Raw genomic sequence first — 18655 nt, 5'->3', positions numbered from 1 at the left:
TAGGAGCACTAGTGACTTTACGTGTTGAGAAAAATAACATGCGATGGAGGAGCCTGCTCTGGACTGTCCCCCTTGCCTTGGTCATTTGTTGTGTTCAAATAAGTTTCAAGAAAAAAGACTAAGGGGTAGTCTATGGGCACGGTGCTAAGAATTTATTGGGTTAAATAAATGAATGAACCAAATGAATGAACATCAGGAAATCATAAAAGATGAAAAGCAAAACACACACACACATCGTCGTTGTCGTTTAGTCGTGTCCGACTCTTCATGACCCCATGGACCAGAGCACGCCAGGCCCTCCTATCTTCCACTGCCTCCCAGAGTTGTGTCAAATTCATGTTGGTTGCTTCGCAGACACTGTCCAACCATCTCATCCTCTGTCGTCCCCTTCTCCTCTTGCCTTTACACTTTCCTAACATCAAGGTTTTTTCCAAGGAGTCTTCTCTTCTCATGAGATGGCCAAAGTACCGAAGCCTCAGCTTCAGGATCTGTCCTTCCAGTGAGCACCCAGGGTTGATTTCCTTTAGAATTGATAGATTTGTTCTCATTGCAGTCCAGGGGATTCTCAAGAGCCTCCTCCAGCACCACAATTCAAAGGCATAAATTCTTCGGTGGTCTGCTCTCTTTATGGTCCAGCGCTCACTTCCATACAGTACATCACGACAGGAAAAACTATAGCTTTGACTATTCAGACTTTTGTTGGCAAGGTGATGTCTCTGCTTTTTAAGATGCTGTCAAGATTTGTCATCGCTTTCCTCCCAAGAAGCAGGTGTCTTTTAATTTCATGGCTGCTGTCTCCATCTGCAGTGATCATGGAGCCCAGGAAAATAAAATCTGTCACTGCCTCCATATCTTCCCCTTCTATTTCCCAGGAGGTGATGGGACCAGTGGCCATGATCTTAGTTTTTTTATGTTGAGTTTCAGGCCGTTTTTTGCACTCTCCTCTTTCACTGTCATTACAAGGTTCTTTAATTCCTCCTCACTTTCTGCCATCAGAGTGGTATCATCTACATATCGGACGTTGTTGATATTTCTTCCAGCAATCTTAATTCCGGTTTGGGATTCCTCCAGTCCAGCCTTCCGCATGATGTATTCTGCATATAAGTTAAATAAGCAGGGGGACAATATACAGCCTTGTCGTACTCCTTTCCCAATTTTGAACAAGTCAGTTGTTCCATATCCAGTTCTAACTGTTGCTTCCTGTCCCACATATAGGTTTCTCAGGAGATAGATAAGGTGGTCAGGCACTCCCATTTCTTTAAGAACTTGCCATAGTTTGTTGTGGTCCACACAGTCAAAGGCTTTTGCATAGTCAATGAAGCAGAAGTAGATATTTTTCTGGAACTCTCTGGCTATTTTCCATAATCCAGCACAAGTTAGCAATTTGGTCTCTAGTTCCTCTGCCTCTTCGGAATCCAGTTTGTACTTCTGGGAGTTCTCGGTCCACATACTGTTGAAGTCTACCTTGGAGGATTTTGAGCATAACCTTGCTAGCGTGTGAAATGAGTGCAATTGTACGGTAGTTGGAGCATTCTTTGGCACTGCCTTTCTTTGGGATTGGGATGTAGACTGATCTTTTCCAATCCTCTGGCCATTGTTGGGTTTTCCAAACTTGCTGGCATATTGAATGTAGCACCTTAACAGCATCATCTTTCAAGATTTTAAACAGTTCAGCTGGAATGACATCACTTCCACTGGCCGTGTTGTTAGCCAGGCTTTCTAAGGCCCACTTGACTTCACTCTCCAGGATGTCTGGCTCAAGGTCAGCAACTACACTGTCTGGGTTGTCTGGGATATCCAAATCTTTCTGATATAATTCCTCTGTGTATTCTTGCCACCTCTTCTTGATGTCTTCTGCTTCTGTTAGGTCCCTCCCATTTTTGTCCTTTATCATGTCCATCTTTGCGCAAAATGTTCCTCTAATATCTCCAGTTTTCCTGAACAGATCTCTGGTTTTTCCTTTTCTGTTATTTTCCTCTATTTCTTTGCATTGTTGATTTAAGAAGGCCCTCTTGTCTCTCCTTGCTATTCTTTGGAAGTCTGCATTCAGTTTTCTGTAACTTTCCCTATCTGCCTTGCATTTTGCTTCCCTTCTCCTCTCTGCTTTTTCTAAGGCCTCGTTGGACAGCCACTTTGTTGTTGGAAAAGAGTGTTTGTGATGACCAGCTTGTTCTCTTGACAAAACTCTATTAGCCTTTGTCCTGCTTCATTCTGAACTCCAAGGCCAAACTTCCCTGTTGTTCCTTTTATGTCTTGGCTCCCTACTTTAGCATTCCAGTCACCTAGAACACTGGTTCTTAACCTTGGGTTACTCAGGAGTTTTGGACTGCAACTCCCAGAAGCCTTCACCACCAGCTGTCCTGACTGGGGTTTCTGGGAGTTGCAGTTCAAAAGCATCCGAGTAACAAAGCTTAAGAACCACTGACCTAGAATGAGAAGAACATCTTTCTTTGGTGTCAGTTCTAGAAGGTGTAAATCTTCATAAAATTGTTCAATTTCAATCTCCTCAGCAGTGGTGGTTGGTGCATAAACTTGGATTATTGTGATGCTGAAAGGTCTGTCTTGGATTCGTATTGATATCATTCTATCATTTTTGAGATTGTATCCCATTACAGCTTTTCCCACTCTTTTGTTGACTATGAGGGCCACTCCATTCCTTCTATGGGATTCTTGCCCACAATAGTAGATATGATAATCATCTGAGCTGTATGCACCCATTCCTGTCCATTTTAGTTCACTGATGCCCAGGATGTCGATGTTTATTCTTGCCATCTCCTGTTTGACCACCTCCAGCTTCCCAAGGTTCATAGATCTTACATTCCAGGTTCCTATGCAGTATTTTTCTTTGCCGCTACGGAGTTTCCTTTCACTTCCAGGCGCGTCCACAGTTGAGCGTCCTTTCGGATTTGGCACAACCACTTCATTAGCTCTGGAGCTGCTTGTACTTGTCCTCCGCTCTTCCTCAGTAGCATGTTGGATGCCTTTCGACCTGAGGGGCCCATCTTCCAGCGTCATATCTTTTAGCCTTTTGTTTCTGATCATGGGGCATTCTTGGCAAAGATACTGGAGTGGCATTGCCATTTCCTACTCCAGGTGGATTGCGTTTAGTTGGAACTCTCCACTATGTCCTGTCCGTCTTGGGTGTCCCTGCACGGCATAGCCCATAGTTTCTCTGAGTTACTCAAACCCCTTCGCCACAACAAGGCAGCAATCCATGAAGGGGCGCGCGCGCGCGCACACACACACGCGCGCACACACACACACACACACACACACACACACACACACACACACACACACACACACACACACACACACACACACACACACACACACACACACACACACACAAGCCTAGAGGACCAGTTGGTTGCAGTTAACTTTTTAAGGTAAATAAATTGGGGGAAAGTGCAGTGGCTGGATAGCTCAATCTGTTGAGTACTGTACCTAGCTACAGACCCAGAGCCCAAGAATTTGATTTACTGCCATGCCTCCTGGGAAAAGAATCAGCTTGCATAGCCGTGGACAAGCAACATAATCTCAGAGTGCCCCCAGAAGAAGGGAAATACATGTATTTCACAGAGAGAAAGCTTGCTCAAAGAGAAAGGATTTTGCCTGCTTGTGGAAGGGGTCAACTGGCTTCCTGTGGGCGGGAGTTCCAGAGCCTGAGAGCAGCAACAGGGAAGGCCCTCTCCTGTGTCCCCACCAAATACACCTGATAAGGTGGTGGGATTGAGAGAAAGGCCTCTCCTGATGATCTTAACACCTGAGCAGGTTCATAAAGGAAGACATGTTAGCAATTTGACAGCTGTGTTTTGGACCCACTGAAGTTTTCAGAGACTTTTCAGAGGCAGCCCCACATAGAGTGTGCTACAGTAGTCCAGCCAAGAGGAATTAAGGCATGTGTCCCTGTGGTCAGATCAGACCTTTCCGGGAATGGGTGCAGTTGGCACACTAGTTTTAATTGTGCAAATGCACTCCTGATTAAATGGCAAACCACTTCTGAATACCCATTACTTAGAAAACCCTAAAAGCATTACCATAAGCCAAATGGATTTGTCAGCATGTTGTTGTTGTTAAGGAAAAAATGTATTGGCTCAATGACCCTGGAGACTGGTTTGGGTACAGCACAACCTTATTGTTTATAGACCTGCTCTGTCCAGGGTCAGAGTGACCATGAGGGGACACAGTGTCTGAGAATGAGAAGAAATAAGCTCACATACCCAAGAGTTCACATACCCAAAGAGGCATAGTCCAAAGAGGCTTCAATTAAATTTGAAGGCTAGAGACGGATAAAGCACAACACTCTGGATGTTTTTGATCTGCAATACCCAGCGTACTTCACCTTGGGTTATGGTGGTGAAGGCTGATGGGAGTGGCAGCTCAAGAACATCAGGGAGAACCATATGCCCCCATCCCTCATATAACTTGACTCTCAAAGTGCTTAACTCTGGAGTGATTGTAGACTAGATTTGTGTCCTGGTCGTGGTGGGCATTCCAGATGGGCTGCATTGTTCACTGCACTATCTAAATGGCAATTGCTTCTCAGATGAGGTGATCTATAGATCTGGTATGGAAATATGTGGCCTTACAGATGTTGTTGGAGTACGATTCCCATCTTCACCCTTGGCCTGGGCTGGTGGAGTTGCAGTCCGGCAACATGGGGAGGGAGCGATAACTTTCCACCCCTGATCTATGTGAAGTTTTTAAAAATCCTTTAAAATATCTTGAATGCCTTGAAGAGGATCTGACTTAAAAAATTTTTAAAACATGTTTCCTTCAGCGAATGAAAACGCAGCGGGGTACGTGTGTCTGTGTGTGTGTGTGTGTGTGTGTGTGTGTGTGTTTGTGTGTGTGTTTGTGTGTGTGTGTTTGCATAGCCTGCTAAAATAAGGCCATCTCCCTCTCCCCTTCTTGAGCCTATGAGAGAGGAAACTGTATTTATATCAAGGCCTCGCGGGCATATATAATTTATCTGGGTTTATTCATATTTGTAAACAAAATCCCTGTCATGAATTTTTGATGGAAAGCGAGACAATGGCTTTGGGAGATGGGGTGAAGGGGGTGGGTGGGTTGTAGGCTTTCCAGGCTGTCACTGAAATTGTGAAGTGTGTGTGTGTGTGTCAGGGAACAGTCAGATCACAGAGGACAGGGGGAAAGGGGGAAAAATACACACCTTAAGCTGGCTTTTGAGTTTGGGAGGTGCAAATATCTGTGAGGGAGGGTTGAAACCTACTCCCTGTGTTGATTTATTCCTACAGCGTAGGACAAAAACAACCCTTGGGGCATCAGATATAACAAGGTAAATAACAACGCATCAAATCTCCCCCTTGCCAACTGCACACAAGCCAGCTACAGCCATCTTAGGGTTAGTGAACAAACTACTGTACCCAGCATCTGGGTGGAGGGAAAAAGTACTTCTGAATCAGAGGCCTTTAAGTGATTTTAAATAACAAACTATTGGGAGGGGTGATGGAAATAGCACCAATCTTTTAAATAGCACCAGATCTTGTCCTTCAGGGGAAAATAAGATTTCCCATAATGATGGAAACTGGCACCCTAAGGGATCCAGGTAAGTTCTTGGGCAAAGCCTTAGAAAGAGTTATGTGGCTTGAGGTGTATAAATCATCATCATCATCATCATCATCATCATCATCATCATCATCATCATCATCATCATCATCATCATCATTGGGCCAGTAATAGGGAATTCTGGGAGTTGTGGCCTTGAGAGAGAGAGAGAGAGAGAGAGAGAGAGAGAGAGAGAGAGAGTAGTGGATGGATAAGGGATCATTCCAAGAACACTGTGTGGGAGACGTGGTAGCAGGAGTGCAGGGCTGTGATTCTCTGGCTCATCCTTGGAATATGTTCATTCTGAGTGAGGAGTGGACTGTTTCAGTGAAAACAGGGCTTATCTTGGCCAAAGGATGAGGGCACAGAGAGTTTAGGAACAGAAGTGTGCTTCCTTCTGGAGGGTGTAGAAATAAACTGCTTAGCCTCCAGGTCTTGTTAGCAGCCATGACCCATCAGCCCCAGACACCATGGCCAGTGGTTCAGGATGATGGGAATTGTAGTCTGATAATAACTAGGGTATGTGCAAAGTGTGCTTCTCCCTGACATAAAACCTACAAGCCATATTAGTGAAAAGAAGTAATCATGGTCTTGAATCAATCTGTCCCTTGCATATTGGACTGCATCTGTGATTATTCCTCAAGAGGAGAGATAACATTTCATGCCGACTCACTAGTTTTACAACTGAATGGGCTGAAATCTGAGGGATCAGTGCGAAATATGCAAGACTTCTTATTTTCAGGACGTTGGTCTGCCTGTTATAAACTCTACATAATGTTTACAACAAATATTAATAAAATATATTGGAGTTTTTCCTGGCAATTTAGTTTTGTATTTCAGAAAAAGCACAGGCAGACACCATTTTGGACAGCTAAATTCATTAGTTTGTTCAAAAGAGGAGGAGGAGGCTTTATCCTGGAGAGACTGTTTGAAATTAATAAATTCACAGATACATTGGCTGAGCGTTAACTTCCAAAGGAAACGGTGTGGATTGATCTTGAAACTTCTAAAATTAGGCATTTAGATCTAAACTTGCTGGCTTGGGATCAGTTCAAGGATGTAACAGGTGGCTCATTGCTAAGTCTTCTCCTAGCAGGAACAACATGTAGACCTGGTTGGGAGGAGTGCCTCACGGAAAAAGTTCAGGTGGGGCACCTTTCTGCCCTATTCATGAGCAATCACTAACTCCTGGTCACCCTTCTTGGCTGTACAAATAACTTTTTCATTTCAACACCTCTAATACTATAAGACATTGTAATGTCTACCTTTATTAGACACTTTATTTTACCGTGATCTCTCTTTTACTTTCTCTCCAGCATGGATAACATCCACACATGTAGGCAAATATCTTAAAGCAGCTCTAAAGCATCTTTATTGTCAAATAGGGAAACACCTGTTGAAGGGGTCTCACATCAAGCAAATCTATAAGCAGAGCTTAGGACAGTGGGAATGTTGCCTGGGGATTCTGGGAGTTGTAAAAAAAAGAAAAGAGAAAGGTATTTCCCCCCCCAAGCTTTTGATGTAAGGCAGAAGACTAGGTAAGAGACATGGCTTTCCACAATGTATTTAGCCTATGGCCATTTTGTCTTGAGAGTAAAGGGAGAGGCAGGCATAAAGAGTTACTTGCTTCTGACTGTAGTGAGCAAACATCAGGACTGAGGCTCACCTACAGATGTGATGGCGAGAGCAGGTTATGAGCCATGTGATTTGCTGGGAGAAGTGATAGTTGCTTTTCCTGAGTGTAACCAAGGACTAGGCTTTGAACTTTCAGGCTTTAATGTCAATATGAGATGGGACAGGAATTGACTCGATAGCATGCCAGTTATTATATGCTGGCCGCCTAGCACAGTAAATTGTGTACCCAGCTGCAGAGGTAGAGGTTGGGAGTTCAATTCCCCACTGTGTCTCTCAGGAGAAGAACCAGGCTATGGAGCCTGGGCCAAGCTACAGAGTCCCACAGTAGCTCTAGAAGAAAAGGACGGTGGGTAAACCACTTCTGAGCACCCTATACCTAGAAAACCCTGGAAAGGGTTGCCATAAGTCAGAATCCATTTTTTATTTTTATGATTAGTTATTATTGAAAGTCCAGCTAGAGACATTTTTGCTACTTCAGGAGAAGTACAAAATGGGGGGCATCCTACTCATTCCATCTGCAGAAGCCACACTCCCTGAACATGACTCCTGTTCTGGTGGTGGTGGAAGAGCATCCTCCCGCTCCCCTGCGGATAGTGAGCTGGGTTACAGGGAGCCTGGAACCCACAGCTCTGTCTTCCTCAGAGGTTGGAAACAAAAATGAAACAGGGGCTGCCCCTTACCCAGCACCTGCGGCCAAAGGGAACCGCCAGACTCTGCCTAATGGCAAGGGCTGGCTCTGGGGTGGATCCGGTTCAATAAGGACCAAAGGTAGCCAGGCAGAGGGGTAGAAATAAGAGTGGAAGTTTGACACACACACACAGAGAGAGAGCCCTCCTGGTGGACTGGCGGGGAGTGAGAGAACATAAGAACTTCTTCTCTTTGGAGAAGGGGTCGATGGCCGCTCCCCAACCCAGAAGAAGACAGACTCCATTTGCCTCCTGTAACAAGATCCTCGTGATGTGAACCCACTCAGGCACCTCAGCTCCAAGTATAGAGAAAAAAAAAATGATGAGAGGAAGCTGTACCTCTTCCCAGGAGAAAGCTACACCTGTTGGGAGGGAAGTATGCTCAGCAGGCAACGAAGGCGGAGAGGAGACGGGGGGGGGCGTAGCCATTTCAGGACAGGGTGCGGGCATGGTGATTTAGGGGCTCCCTAGAAAGTAGGTGTGGGGACCTGTGTCCCCCCCCCGAGCTCATAATAGGTGGGGGGGACAAGGACGGGGAAAGAGGACTTACTGTTGGTTTCGTCTTGAGGATATGGAGGTTTAAGAGCGTGTTCCTCATCGGGGCGCCCTGGGTGCCGGGGCTGCGCGGGCTTCCTCGGCTCGAGTCCGGCGACGGGAAACAGCTGCTCCGGGAGTTGTTCGCAGAGCCCGCCGCGTCCCGGTGGCAAATATTGGACGGGGGAAGGCGGGGTAGCCCACCCCACCCTTCGTCTTCCTCCTCCCCTCCCACCTATTGTGGGTCCTTGGGGGGGCGGGTTGGACGCGTGCCGAAGGCGCAGCCCTTTCGATGAGGGATCGGGATCGCGGGGGGTGGGGGGTGGCGATGGGGGTGGGGGGCGGCGGCACGTGGTCGGCTTTGTAACAAGAGTTTGAAGACCAGGGAAGTCGGGAGACGGGAGCGGACGAGAGAGAAAAGTTTGTCCCCTGTTCAGTTCAGTTCAGCCCAGAACCGTCTCCGGTCTTACGGGAGGGCCTGCCGTTGCCATTTGGGGCGGGCGGGGGGGCAAGGCTATTCTATGGGGCTCGATGCCGGTGGGACCTTTAGAAAGAGGGAGCGAGAGAGGGATTGTCCTTAAAACAAGGCAACACGAGTACCTTTGGCAAAAGGGGAGTTCTGGAGCTCAGGAAAATTCATGGGATCACCTGGCTCAGCATTTGTGTCGGTCGGACATGGAGGTTGATACTAGTGGGAAGATCCCAATGCTTTTTTCTGAATTGGGATCGGGCGGAAGTTCAACAGGTGGTGCTTCTCCTCCCACCCACCTCCTGGTCTGGAAAGCAGTGATGGGGGGCAGGGCTCGCCCGTTGTTTTTCTGCCGGTCCTGGCGCAACCCAGGAAATCAAGGCGGAACTTGAGAAAGTTACTTTTTGGGAATTACAGCGCCAATGAGGTGCTGTACTGTAGTTGTAATTTTTAAAAACAAAAACAGGGAGTCCCTGTTCCCTCCCGCCCTCCCCCCCCCCCATTTCTGAACCCAGATAGGACCGGGATTCGGTTCCAGTGAGAAAAGAAAAAAGAGAGAAAAGTTGTACATGGTGAGCCCGTTTAAAAAAAAAATCACGGGAGAAGGGAGGGAGGGGTGTTGCAAAGTAAAACTGGGGAGGCAGAATCCCCCCCCCCAGCTGGGGACTCCAGTTTGGAGGGCGGAATGCTGTTGAGTCAGTCCGCATTTTTTAACAAGGGTTATCCAGGGTGCTGAACTTATTCTTGGGATGGAGTCAGCGCTAGAGGTGTGCAGATTTGTCGTTTTGGACTACAACTCCCAGGCTTCCCCAAGCAGCCAGGAGCTGTAGATACACTACTAGTTGCCACCGTAGAGAAGTCCTATAAACTAAAACTCGGAGTGGATTCAAGTTCGCCTTCATCTCTGTCACAGACTTTTATGGGGATTTAAAAGCGCTTTGTAAATTATATGATACCCACTGAAAGTAGACCTTGGTCTAGATGGGTGGGGTAGAAGACAAGCAAGCAAGCAAGCAAGCAAGCAAGCAAGCAAGCAAGCAAGCAAGCAAGCAAACTAACTAACTAACTAACTAACTAACTAACTAACTAACTAACTAACTAAATAAATAAATAAATAAATAAATAAATAAATAAATAAATAAATAAATAAATAAATAAATAAATAAATAAGTGAGAAAACCTGGGGAAAGTTGGAGGTGGATGAAGGATTTGCAGTGACCACCATTCTCACCAACATGTTTAAAAACCTTTCTAGATCTGTGCAGGCTTGCCAGGTTTTACCACGCAGTTTGTCAACTGAGCAGGAACAAACAGATTGGCCTGTTCCTAGGCCTCGAGGAACAGTGGCATGAACTGCCGTAGTCACTGCTATGGACATTCATGTTAACCCCCAGTAATATTTGCAGATCACACTCTGGGGGTTAACATGGGTTCAACCCTGGATCTGGACCTCCACTTTCCCCTACAATACTTTTTTTTGGTTGTTTCTTACGAAGGCTTCACTTGGAATGTGGGTTGCATACAGACAATGGCCCACATGTTGTCTATTCCATGTTAAAGGAATAGACAACATGTGGTGCTAGTAAACACCAAATCATGGCTGGACTGGGGAAATGACTCCTGAAATATTGGGGTGAGGGGGTTCTCCCCTCCTGACCCATGAGCTGCACCAGAGTAACATGCTAGCTATCCTGGCAACTAGAGGCATCCAACTGCTTATGAAGTTTGTTGTAGCCTCCATCTCTAGCAGGAAGAGAACCTACTAAAGCTTTCAAAGGTTTTCCTCTATTCCTCAAAAGAGATTATGTGACTACTTTCTGTAGATGCAAGACCATGTAATCTTTGGGTAGCCTGGAGCATCATCCATGCTATTAGGGCAGAAGCAGAGAACCTTATGTTGCAGAGTTTTGAATTTCTGGTTAAATTCCTCTAACTACACAGCAGAAGTGCTGAGACTGACAAAGCAGAATAGCTTCAGGTTCCCCTGAGCAGACCACCACTATCTCATTAACTGGTACTTGCAGTCTCAATAGTTCACTCTGAGACATTAGTAGCAGAAAGAATTAGACAAAAATCATTTATTTACAGATCAACAGCAAACTGACAAAGCAAAGCAAAAAGCAGAGCAACTGCCCCGTAGTGCTTAAAGCATTATCTGGGCCATTGACAAATTTAATTATGCAGGCTATAGATTGCCTCTCCAGCAAGCTGGGTACTAATTTTATGGACCTTGGAAGGATAGAAGGCTGAGTCAACCTTGAGCCGGCTACCTGGGATTTGAACCCTGGATCATGAGCACAGTTTTGGCTGAAATACAGCAGTTTAAACACTGCGCCACAAGGCTCAAACATGACTGCTTTCAGGAACAGACCTCAACAGAGTCAACAGAGAGGAGGGGAAGCACTGAGAAAAGAGGAGGACTTTCTCTGAATTCAGAAGCTAGTGCTGGATAGATAGACAGTCACCCCAGCCTAGAATGGTCCCTCCAAGGCAGCATGCATGATTGCAAAAACTCCCAACATCTGAAGCCCTTTAGAGGTTGTTGAACATCCATCAGTCCTTGCCAACAGAACTGCTGGTGAGGAATCATGAGTGCTGCAGTCCAACAGCAACCATGTAGGCCAAATGTTCCCAACCCCTGCCTTAGGTTGTGGCTTTTGAGTCCAGGGAAACTGCCAGCCATTGGCTTGGGAGAAAGAAAGCAGCCTAAAGGTTTATCCTGGTGTAAAAGCTTAACACACGAACTGTTCCTGGATAGGAACAGAGCTGTTTCCACGCATGTGAAAGGCCAGATCCTTGCATGCATTAGGGGACTACAGCCTGTGAAATCCCCAGCCAGGTTCTTGGCGAGCACATTGTTTTGAAAACGCCCTTGTGTTGCAATGGACAGCTTTCCAAATGGAAAGAGATGGGATGGGAAAGCAAAGGATGCCTTTTCTTGGGACAGATGGACACACATCTTTCTGTAAAGGAGTCCAGCTGCACGTTACAAAAATGGAGCTGTGTGCCGTGTTAGTATTGTGACGTGCCGCTTGGATCTCTGCCCTATCATCACTGCATGGGAGAGCTCTGTGACGAAGAGGGCTTTTCATACCAGCCTTCTGGTATCTACCATTTTCATAATTCCTTCTCCCTGCCCCTCGCAGGGCTGAGCCGGGAATATTTGCCAGGGCCGGCAAAAAGCACGTCTCTCCACCATATGCCAGCCTGCAATCAATTTATTTTTCATACAAACAAAATGCAGGTATGTTTGCTGCTGGGTCCCTACATTTCACATTAGGCGGGGGTGACATTTATAACTGATGGGGCCATCAACCTGCGTTGCTTATAAATGCAATGTGGTGTGTGTGTGTGTGTGTGTGTGTGTGTGTGTGTGTGTGTGTGTGTGTGTGTGTTATTTCCCTTCTTCCCTCTGATTGCTGGGATGGAAACAAAGCTTTCCTCTGTGAACAGCAGGCATGCTGTTGCTTAGAGGAGGATGGAACTGGTTTGGGTTCCAGTCTCAGGAAGGAAAATGGGGTGTGAGCAAAAATGTGGGGAGAAGGGATGAAAACAATACTCAGGATTCTGCATCTTCTTTCCAGCTCCCAAAGAAGCTGTGTGTGCTTTTTATCTAAGGGAGTGACATTTTTAGCTGAAGATTGAAATCCACATAGTTTCATACAGTGGCAAAAAGGAGGTTTCAGCACTGACAATTTGGTGTCCCCAAATCAAGAGTCTGGAAAGCAACTTTTAGAAAGCAGTCTTTATGCAAAGCAACTAATTATACCTATGGGTCACTGTTTTTAAAAAGTGTTTTCCATTTTTCAAAAGTAACCAAACAGTTACTTTTAGTTACTTTTTAAAATGAACACACACAAAAAAACAGCCCTAAACACTACAAGCTGTTCCCCGGTGCTCCAGAAAGAGAGAAAGGGGCAAACAGCTATATGGGTTTTCTAATCGGCTTGGAAATTGAAGTAGACATAGGAGCTCAGGAAAGGAAGCAAAATCTATTTTTTCTCCCCAAGAGAAACTGGGAACAGTGGGAGCTGGAAGGGTGAAGACAAGCTCCAGATTTGATACAGTCGTGGGCATATGCTGCAGTGGAACCCCTACTCACGCCATGACTAGGTTCTTGTTGGCTTATCCTGCTGTGATGGCAGTGGTTCTTCAATAGTTGCTTGGCTTTAATTACACCTCAGTTTTCCAGAAATGCCCCAGAGTAAAGGTAGGTCAAGAGCATTGTGGGAAATCGAAAATGTAGCTGGATCCAGCTGTTTTGTGCCATGTGGATGTGTTCCCCTAGAGTGGGCATCAGTGTTGGTGTTGTTCAGGGACCCAACACTGCCAGATGCTGATGCTGCTCCTATAGTAACGCGAAGATCTGCTGAATTCCGATTGGAGCAGGCAAAACATGGAATGCCCTCTGCAGAACTGGCCCTCATAGAGTGGTGTAGTAAACCTGGAGCACAGCTTGGAAGCTGCTTGATACAGAAAGATTCTTCTGTGTCATTAATTCCTTTATCCGATAATGGCGACGTACCTAAGTTACGCTATGACTATAACTTCGTAAAAGACTCTGACACTGCTTTTATGGAGGAACTGGAACTTCAACTTACTTTTATCTTTACAGGTATGTAGCCTCACTAAACAGTAGTAGTGAGGCTACATTCCCTTCTTGCATCCTGATTAATTTGTGTATTGATGTTTAAAATTGTTGTTATTTTTTGCATATGGTTATATATGTTGGTAGCTGCCTAGAGTGGTCGTTTGACCAGATAGGCTGGATATAAATACAATCAATCAATCAATCAGTCAGTCAATGAGTCAATCAATCAATCAATCAATCAATCAATCAATCAATCAATCAATCAATCAATCAATCAATCAATCAATCAATAGTAAAGTAACATCACATAGTTCAAGTAATGTCTAGTGCTGTACTGTGGCAGTTGATGCAACAACTTGTAGCATTCTCACCTTTTAAAAAAAAGTAACTACAAGTGTTTAGTCATATTTGTGAAATAGAAAGTTATTTTTTTAATGGTACTATAAAATAATTAGCTAATTCAGTCAATAGAACTATAAGTCATCAATTACTTTAAAACACGGTTTTCCAAGCTCTCGATGTTGAATTTACGCACACACATATATAATAAAAATATATAATATAAAAATTTCAGGAGGGCATCATGAAATGGTCTTGAACCACTTCTGAACTCATAGGTCAATTTATAGGACAGGAGCAAACAGCAGAAGGAAGCAGAATCAGAAATGATCACAGCCGACCAGGTGAAGTAGCTAGGCTATTTGGTTAAAGTGCCAAAGATCACTTCCTTTTTTCACTCATGAAGCTCACCAGAGGTCCTTGAGCGTCTCTTTAGCTCTCAGGCCTAACTTAGCCTGTGGGCGTGTTTGGAAGCTAAATCACAAAGCAGTTTGAAACCTAGGCTGAAAAGTGCCCCTGATCTATCTACATGGTATTGAGCTCACAGTGGTGAAGTTTTTGACACTGATTGGCTGAGCTAGCTGACGGTTCAGAAAGTAGAGGGAACAAAGCTTTTGTCAGTTTCTGTGAGGGAATAGAAAGCTGTCAGTTTGGCTGGGATTTTTTTTTAACTCACAAAGGGAATAGCTGAGGATAGAGATGAGATCTCAACATATAGGGAGCCAGGAAACAGAGAGAGAGAGAGAGAGAGACATGCAGTGGGCAGATGAAACATAACCTAAAGGGTTGGTAGATGCAGCTTAAGAAAAAAGCTAGAGGGGACAAGGTTCGGAAGTGGGAGGCCAGTCAGAAGAAAGAGTGTTGAAGCAGCTCCATAATACTCAAGATGAGGAACAGCTGGCACCTTAGTAAGAAGAAGAGTGCTAAGATGTTGTTCCAAGAAACTGGAACAACATATTATAGCCAACAGGCTAAGAAGAAATTAAACAGAAGACATATGCTATGTGTGTGTGTGGGGGGGGGAAGGATGCAAGGGAGATAAAATTTCTGCATCGTACCTGAGTGCTGTCTACTATCGTTGGAGCGTTATGCCTTGGCAAATCAAAGGGTGCAAGACAAGACAAAACACACAGACATACACCCGCAGACACACACAAATACACCTGGATGTGTTTTTGTGTCGACTTCACATACTGAATTCTGCATATTAAAATTTCTGAAGTTCACATGCTGCTTCAAACTGATCAGTACATTATTTGACTGTTTATAAAGCTGCACCTCTCAGGTCCTGTCACATGTCTGACTGATCAAGACAAGGAAGCTGGGGCCAAGGTGATGGAAACAAGAACAGCCTTGATTCACTGTGGGTTCTCTATGGGGAAACGTAAAGAGGCTACAATCCACAATATTATAAGGAGAGCCCAAACCAACATTTTGCTACCAGACACTGGGGTCGTTACAGAAGGATCCATAGTTCAACCCACTGACTGATGTCCACAAAGAGTTTCTCATATATAAATGAAGGACTGTTGTACTTCTCTTGTACAGGTCAGGAACTGAATTTGGATATTCTGAGTTTGTGTGTGTGTATGTGTGCGAGAGAGAGAGAGAGAGAGAGAGACCCCTAACCACCATATGTGACAGCCCATGTTAGTAATGATCAGGGTTTAGTGGCTTGAATCCCCTTTAGCTCTTATAAGATATGAATCTTCCTTCTGTATGTTTATGTGCACTCATATGTACAGTACACAGATTGAGAGGGAGGGAGGGAGGGAGGGGAAAGATGTGGGAAGAAAGGGTGAGAGAGCAGTCAAAAGGCAGAGGATTTTGTTGATAATACTAATATAAAGGAAGTCATAGGCTTGAGTTTCCAAGAACTGAGCAGGTCAGTTGAGGACAGGCCATCTTGGGGGTCGTACATTCATCGGGTCACCGTAAGTCAGAGGTGACTTGATGGCACATACCAAAAGCTAATATAAAAGCCAGGAATCAGTGAGATTATTGCAGGAACCTCTGCCAGTAGGAAGGGGGGGGTTCTTTTATTCCTCCTTCCTCACAATGTCTTGTGCACCCTCTGGAAACCCCCTGGGATGGGTTCTGAGGCAATACAGAGAGTGACACGGGAAGAGAAAGAAAGTCCCATTGTGCTAATGGTTAGCTGCTAGTGCAATCCTGCATTTAGGCCAATAATAATAATAGTAATAGTAATAATAAAGGATTTATTGACTTTGAGAAGAATGCTAAGATATTTGAGTAACATGCAGTTCTGGGTTCTCTTATCCACCATATGCACTCGGGAGTAAGAGATGTTCCTCCCTTGCCATGTGAACCATCTCTGACATCCTGCCCCCTTTTCTACTGAACTCACAGCCAGTTCTCCATGACCTAATGTTGATCCCATGCACTTGCATCATGTATGTGATAAGTGCAACTATGTGGACTAAGTTGATTCCCTTAGTAGTTCCTCCATCGCTGACTGGGAAGGAGATGACATGGGTTGATATGCTGTTATAGGTCTCGTCCGGTCACTCTCGGCTTCGCAGCTGTAACTGAATATTGTGTGAAGGTATTGTGTGAAGTTCTCCCCTCCACCATGTTCTCCAACTTGTACTTTTAAATTACCTTTTTCCTCCAGAGGCCCTCTCTTTCTCTTACGACAGTGGTCTAAATCATGGGTAACCCAGGCGTTCTTGGACTGTAATTCCCAGAAGCCTTCAACACTAACTGTGCTGCCTGGGTTTTCTAGAAGTTGCAGTCCAAGGACATTTCGGCTACCCAAGTTTGGGAACCACTGCCTTACAATCTTCTAAACGCCTTCTGAGTGGCCTTGAAAAAAGAAACGTTTTCAGAATCTGCTCCATCAGTCCTCAGAAAATCTGTTTCTATCAATTCACAAAGCCATATATGTATTTGTTTTGCCCAGGGACAGCTACGTATATGCTTGGTCTGCACCTGGAGTAACTATTATTCTAGTACCTAAGGAGTAATAAAATATGAAGGCATGTAGGCAGATTCTCACAATCTCTTGCATGAGTTTTATGTGCAGTGTGAACATGTGTTTAGTGCAACATGTGAACGTGCACCTCTGTAATTCATTGCCTGGTTCCGCACTTCAGCAGTGCTGAATGGGGCTGTGGGAACTCACCCTGATTCCACCCTCTCCACTTATTTTTTTTCATCTTTGTACTCTGACCCATGGTTTAACATTCCTCCATGACTCTGATCTTCCAGGGAGTACATAGGGATTGCTTGGAGCGCAAAGGTTATTTCCTGCTTCCTTCTCTGGACAGCCTCTTCTCCTTCTGTTTGTCTCATCAGCATTTGATCTTTTCTCTGTTCCCTTCCCCATCTCCTCTCTCTCCCCCCCCCTTTATGTTGATAAATGACATAATACACAAATTACATTTAGCCATGCAAATTTTCCTGGCAGTAACAGATGTTGCTGTGCATATGGAAAACAGCTATTTGTATCCATTTACTCTTAACAAAAGATTTGTAGATTGACAGAATGTGTGCCTAGAAGGAGGGCTGTTAAACCATTATACAAGCAAGGAACAGAGGCCCGGTTGGGCTTTAAACGTAGCTCTAATTAGTTTTTTTAATATTCTGTGTAGCAGGTCGGATAATATCTCCTAATGGATATTTACAATGGGTTGGGAGAGGGGGAGGGAGGACGCCAAGTGATTGTAGCAGGAGTATGTGCTACGTCTGTCCCCATCACTGGAATACACCAAAGATATCTGTTAATTTGCACATCACAGGTGGATGTGTGCCAACCAAGGACTGAAATGGGCAGCAAGCCAGGCAAGGTCACCATATCTGGCTCATACCTGAAGTTTTGGCTGGCAGTTTGTTACTTTTCTCCTTGAAGTCTGGTTTCAATTGTTTCTTCATTCTATGGCAGAATGTTCAGTTGTGTGAGTTACACCTATAGCCCAAGTGATGCAGTCCACGTTCAGGTTTATCACTAGGCGAGGGACTGCCATATTTCTTGATCTTCAGCCCCCAGAAATCAGAAGGAATTTCTGCAGCCAGAATTTAATCAAGAACTCAAAATCATGACGGGCATTTTCAAGTTTTTAGTGGTGGTTAATTAAGGGTCTGGCAATGATTTCCATCCTTTGGAAAAGACAGAGGAAACAAACTGGGCAGGGCTAAACTTCATCTGAGCTGCAAGGAATTAGGGATCTCGTAGTCTCTGCCCATTAAGCTTTGCACAGGGTATCTTTAAGAAAACCTACCAGAATCTAATTCCTTGCAGCTCCCATAGAGCCTACTGGCTACTAAGCATTTCCCCTGCCTTTTCCACAGCACAAAATGGCTGCCAGACCCTTAATCAATCACCGGAAAGAACATGAAATTACCCACTGTGATAGTGGACAGAGCAGTAGTTCCCAAAGTGGGTTTCCCTGCATGCCAACCAAGGTGGTACCAAAGACTATCTCTGTACCCAGGTGCAGACCCCAGGGCACGATGCACCCTTGCCCCTGGACGCCCACCTGCGCAGGAGGACAAGAGGCAGAGGCAGTGCCCATTTTGTGCTGGGGAGGCTCCAGGATGGAGTAAAGGGAGCAGTGACACAAAAAAGTTTGGGAACCACTGTGATAGAGCGATGAACTAGGACTCAGGAGGTTTGGGTTCAAAGCTCTGCTTAGCCATGAGAACTTACTAGGGGTGTGGAACTGGTAAAACCACTTCTTAAGTATCTCACCTACTTTGGAAGCCCCATCAGGGTCACAGTCAGTCAGTTCCAACTTGACTACACAGAGCAACAGGAACATGAAAACACCTGTCAAGACTGATTTCTTGATTAAAGCTCCAAAAATTCTG

General features: G+C 45.1%; 1 protein-coding gene across 1 annotated transcript in view; it reads right to left on the bottom strand.

The window, feature by feature from the left end:
* The window catches only part of COXFA4L2 (cytochrome c oxidase hypoxia associated subunit FA4L2), a 53618-nt gene extending 44921 nt beyond the window's left edge, over positions 1-8697 (bottom strand). Inside the window, exon 1 of the mRNA XM_020778669.3 lies at positions 8443-8697. Coding sequence (XP_020634328.1) covers positions 8443-8490 — 48 coding nt within the window. The 5' untranslated portion in view covers positions 8491-8697. The remainder of the gene's footprint in view (positions 1-8442) is intronic.
* Between the last annotated feature and the right edge of the window lie 9958 nt (positions 8698-18655).

Source organism: Pogona vitticeps, chromosome 2, assembly GCF_051106095.1.
Source record: "Pogona vitticeps strain Pit_001003342236 chromosome 2, PviZW2.1, whole genome shotgun sequence".
Lineage (NCBI taxonomy): Eukaryota > Metazoa > Chordata > Lepidosauria > Squamata > Agamidae > Pogona > Pogona vitticeps.
This window is presented reverse-complemented; position numbering and strand designations above follow the sequence as displayed.